The 5,163-nt window shown below is 35.1% G+C and overlaps 1 protein-coding gene across 2 annotated transcripts in view; it reads left to right on the top strand.

The window, feature by feature from the left end:
* LOC106474293 (beta-mannosidase-like) overlaps nt 1-5,163 on the top strand; it is a 47,353-nt gene that overhangs the window by 6,515 nt on the left and 35,675 nt on the right. For both annotated transcript variants that reach the window (XR_002608865.1, XM_013934984.2), the window contains exons 3-4: nt 1,655-1,803; nt 4,566-4,771. Coding sequence is in view for 1 of the 2 variants with exons in the window: in XM_013934984.2 (XP_013790438.1) it covers nt 1,655-1,803; nt 4,566-4,771 (355 nt within the window). In the remaining variant the exon portion in view is untranslated. The remainder of the gene's footprint in view (nt 1-1,654; nt 1,804-4,565; nt 4,772-5,163) is intronic.

The raw sequence follows: 5,163 nt of genomic DNA, 5'->3' as shown, positions 1-5,163 counted from the left end.
AGTTATACCGAGGAAGTTACGGGAAGTTGTGTTGCGTCAATCCCATGATACTGTAACAGGAGGACATCTCGGAGTTAAGAAAACATTGAGTCACCTACGGCACAGATTTTACTAGATAGGTATGAGACAAGATGTGGAAGAATGGTGCAGAACATTCAGTATATGTTGTGCTAAAAGGGGACCCAAGCATAAGGGATGTGCTCCAATGAAGTTATATCAAGTTGGTGCACCAATGGAAAGAGTAGCCATCGACATTGCTGGTCCTCTGCCCCAAACTCGTGCTGGAAACAAGTACATTTGTGTGGTGATGGACTATTTCACCAAGTGGCCTGAGGCATATGCAATACCAAATCAGGAAGATACAACTGTAGCTTCGGCTATTAGTGATTTCTTCTTCAGATTTAGTATGCCATATGAACTGCATTCAGATCAAGGCCGTAACTTCGAATCAGAATATTTCTTTACTTACAGCGTATGTCTTGATCTGGTGTATTTGTTTAATATTTAAATGTCATCAATCAATTATATTCTTAAGTTAAATGAAAGAAGAATGTATTTGGATCTAATTATTTTGAGTTAAATTATATTTGCTTACTACATAGTCAAATCTTGTTAAATAAAATTATAAACAATAATTTTCACATACATTAAACAGAAGAACACTTTATCTTAAATATATGCTAAATATTTTAAAGAAGTCTTTCATTACACAAATTACAATCATTCGGTAATGGAACTTGAAACTTTTCCTTACCTACCCTTTTTACATGCTAAACCAAAGGCAACCTGGCTCACTAGGAAGCACATTAGCTATCTAATGATCAAAAAAGCTCAATACTAAAGGTATAGGAGTATCTTCAAACGTCTAGCTGCTTTCTAAACATTCACAGTTATTTTCACATCCTTAAGAACGTGAAAAACATAAGTAACTTCCATACAACAATCAGTTCTTTATCCATCTAACTCTTGCTTCAGATTCAACAACTTTGTATTCATCCATACTGACCTGGAAAACATGGTCAAATCACATTTCTTAGATTGTTTGTTTGTTTGTTTCGAATTTCGCGCAAAGCTACACGAGGGCTATCTGCGCTAGCCGTCCCTAACTTAGCAGTGTAAGACTAGAGGGAAGGCAGCTAGTCATCACCACCCACCGCCAACTCTTGGGCTACTCTTTTTACCAACGAATAGTGGGATTGACCATCACATTATAACGCCCCCGCGGCTGAAAGGGCGAGCATGTTTGGTGGGATGGGGATGCGAACCCGCGACCCACAGATTGCGAGTCGAGCATCCTAACCACCTGGCCATGACGGGCCCATTTCCTAGAATAAAACCACCTCTTGTTACGTTGTTTATTTATTGGTGTTACGCGCAAAAGTATACAATGAATGTCTGTCCCTCTGCTCACTGCGGGTATCGAAACTTTGTTTTTAGAGTTATAAGTCATCAGACTTAACGCTGGGCGCCCGGGGTAAGGGGAGTTCCTGTTACAAGGAAAGGAGGTGTAAGCTACAAATATTTCTTAAACTAAGAACAAATAAAGGAATCAACGTTAAGCCCCGATTCGAATAAACTATATATTTATCCAGAAAAAAAAAGAGTAAAAACGAATTATTGATATTAAAATAACTTATCTGATTTTCATTTTTAGTGCCAAATGATTTTTTGAGCACTACGAGAATATCATTGGTGGCTCATGGATTAGACACCGTCGGAGAAGTTTTTATAAACGATCAGCGAGTGGGAACTTCCAATAACATGTTTGTTAGATATGTCTTTGACGTCAAGGATATCCTCAAGGTATTTTTTTATCTTTCGGATATATTGAAATAATTCATTTACATATTAAAATTGTCGTGTTGTTTTTACTTCGAAATTATTATTAAATTTAGAATTTGTAATTCCTAGTTCGAATTTGTCAAACCAGCTTCTTTCTCAATATCTTTAAATCAGTATAGATGATTTAGGGGGGGGGAGGCGCTTTTAAGGTATACGTTTAATTTATTTTGAATATCATACAATGTGCTTCTTTTCCTTTTTGTTTAGACAGGTTGACAATTCATGTTCATCTAAAACTTTCAAAATTGTTCATACATTTGCACGTATATAAATATATGAGTGTGTGTGTGTATAATTCTTAGACCTAAGGCCAATTCCCCTGGTGGGACAACGATAAGTTTTCAGACTTGTAACGCTACAATCAGGGATTCGATTCTCCTCGGTGCACGCAGCAGATAGCCCGATGTGGCTTTGCTATAACACAACACACACACCCAAGGAAACTGGTTCTCCATACCAGTGATGTTGCATGGACAACTTCGGCTATTTTATTTTACCAACAAAAGTTATTGGCTCTCCAGAACAGTGTTTATCACATATGTATTCACTTTACTCATATTTATTTGATAAGTGCTGTACTTTGTGATATATGGGTAATGGCGCAATTCTTATACCTTATGATTTAGGTGCTATAGTACTCTAAAGTGGGATATATACTTTATAACCAAATTGTATATAAATATAATACACACACATGTATATATAATCTCATACACGTGTATAGTATTTAGAGATGAACAGGATTACAGAAATGACACAAACCATTGTGCTGTTTTAGCATTGTGTCACCTAAAACACATTTTGCTTTAAAAATTTATTGATTAGATAAATTGTATACACCAAACATAACATCTTTCAAATAAGATACAAGATAACTAAAAAGAGCATGGTATTATCATGTGAACTGATTAACCCTACAGGTGAAAAAAGTAATCACAGATAATTAGAAGAACATCAGAAAATATAATACAGACTTAAATCCGAATTTCAGGCTGACTGGGTTGAAGGAATAGACCAAACACGAAGTAAAAGAATAAAGGAAAGTGTTTACTCTCCCAGAGCGCATACGTTGTTCATATGATTGGTCATTCATCAGGAAAAATTTGAAGGTAATATTTTCGAAGTGTCACAATGATCGCCAAATAGTCGAAAATTCTACCATAACTACATGACATATACATCTATGTGATTATACAGCTATCTGTTCTGTAGAAAATCTTTGGGTAATACATATTAAACAGAATTGTTCGTCTGTCTCTTTGGCATCACAGGTTGCTGGACCAACTTCGATGCCATTTAGTAGAATAATTTAGGTGGACCCCCAAAGATCGAGTTTGAATGGAAAAGCAATCAGACGAATAGTTGTTATCGTTTTATTGATTGTTGTTTGGTCAAGTGACCTGGGAAGATCCGGTACACTCTGGACCTCTATCCCGCTCATTGGCTATCAGACGAAGGGTTCAAGGTTGGCAACCACTTCAATTTTACTGCTTTAATGCTACGAATGAGAGTAGCAAATACGTGAATCCTACACCACACGAACTGGCATTTATGCCACCAATAACTATAGTAATTTTGCAACGACGAACGGATCATGTTGTACGGCTGAAAGTAGTGAAAGTGGCGACACACTCTCCAGTTTAAAGCATTACATTGCCAGGTATCTTTGTATTATATGTTATATGTTCATGGAGAACATGAATAGCATCGGAAGTGCAGCAGAATCCAATTTTTATTAGGATTTATGATTCAATGGTAAATTTGTTTCATAAATTTATATATATTTATATGTGTTACATTTGTGTTGAAGATATACTCTTCTTTAATATCCTAATAGTAGTGTCAAAGAGTTCAAATAATGGAAGAAATATATTTGTGACATAACATAAATAATATAGCTTTATTTACTGTTTATAACAAACTGTTTTGCAGTTATGTGAGTAGAAGTTTTTCTATCACCAGTAAACCAAAACACTCGGATTTCTTTAAATGCTATTTAGATTTTGCAAGTGTAAAAACTGTACAAAAGTGTAAGAACTGCTCGCTGGTCTTTCAAAGATTGGGGGGGGGGGGCTTCTTTATTACCAGGAAATGTGAAAATACACAATAACACGGTCTATAAAACCAGTTAAACGCTACGAGGCACTAGTAGTACTTCTCTGACAAAAAGAAGTGATAAAATTCGGGAAATATTGTTTGAAATAATTATTTTAAAGAAATCAAGAAAGTTTCATTTAAAATGAGGCAGCGTTTTTTCTGTTCATGCTGTCAAGAACTATTTTTTCCGTGATAGGCTTTTTTCTTTCTTTGAACATGAACATTTTGTTTTATTTGTGCCTGTACTGTGCTAAGCCTTGAGACATGCGTGATGCTTTACTTTCCCTTGTGATGAAGACTATTGCACTTCCAAAACTTGAAGAAAGTAGTAGTTTAAAATTTAATGTTTTTCTTTCAACTAGAATGTTATTAAATATGATATATATGTTTACAATGCGACAGGATGCAAAGTCTCATTTGTTAAAATATATGTTTAGTTTTATCAATAGAAATTGTAAGCACTTTAGAACTTTTGTTACAAATTCCCTTCATAGCGTAATTTTATAGAGCGTCATTTATCCAATCATTTCTTTTAACAAACTAGAATGTGTTAAACCTGTTGTATTTTTAACTTCAGTGTTTCGCTCATTTTAGAAGAATGCTTTCTCTTTTTTTTTGGATTTCAGAAAGAAAATAACACAATTAGTGTGAAATTCGAATCAGCAGTCCTTTACGCTAAGCAGAAACATCTGGAACAACTGATGTACTATGTTATACCTCCCGTTTGCCCTCCTCCTACTGAGAAAGGTTTATGCCACGTGAACTACATTAGAAAAATGCAATGTTCGTTCAGTTGGGATTGGGGTCCAGCTTTTCCATCCCAAGGCATTTGGTGAGATGTATATACTTAAATGTAGGATTTTTACGTTTTCTATTGTTTTTTAAGGGTTAATTTCATTTATTCATACAAAATGCTACGTGTACCTAAAGAATCATAAATAACGTCTACAATTTATGCAACACATTATAACATTTTCCAGGCTATAACGCAATTAGTGGTGTCACGTCTCCATTCGTCAGTTAATTTTCCGTAAATTCGTTCCGACTAAACTTTAGCGACACAAGTCCTTTCTTAAATAAAACTGGTTTATTCTTTCCGAATACAACTTTACGATACACTTAATTTCAACAGTCTCTCTATAACAAACGCAACACTGCCCCCTCCTTAGTATTGTTCGTCCCGAACAATAGCCACTTACAATAAACCAATAACAATTAACAATA

This window comes from Limulus polyphemus, unplaced genomic scaffold, assembly GCF_000517525.1.
Source record: "Limulus polyphemus unplaced genomic scaffold, Limulus_polyphemus-2.1.2 Scaffold137, whole genome shotgun sequence".
NCBI classification, from domain to species: Eukaryota; Metazoa; Arthropoda; class Merostomata; order Xiphosura; family Limulidae; genus Limulus; species Limulus polyphemus.
This window is presented reverse-complemented; position numbering and strand designations above follow the sequence as displayed.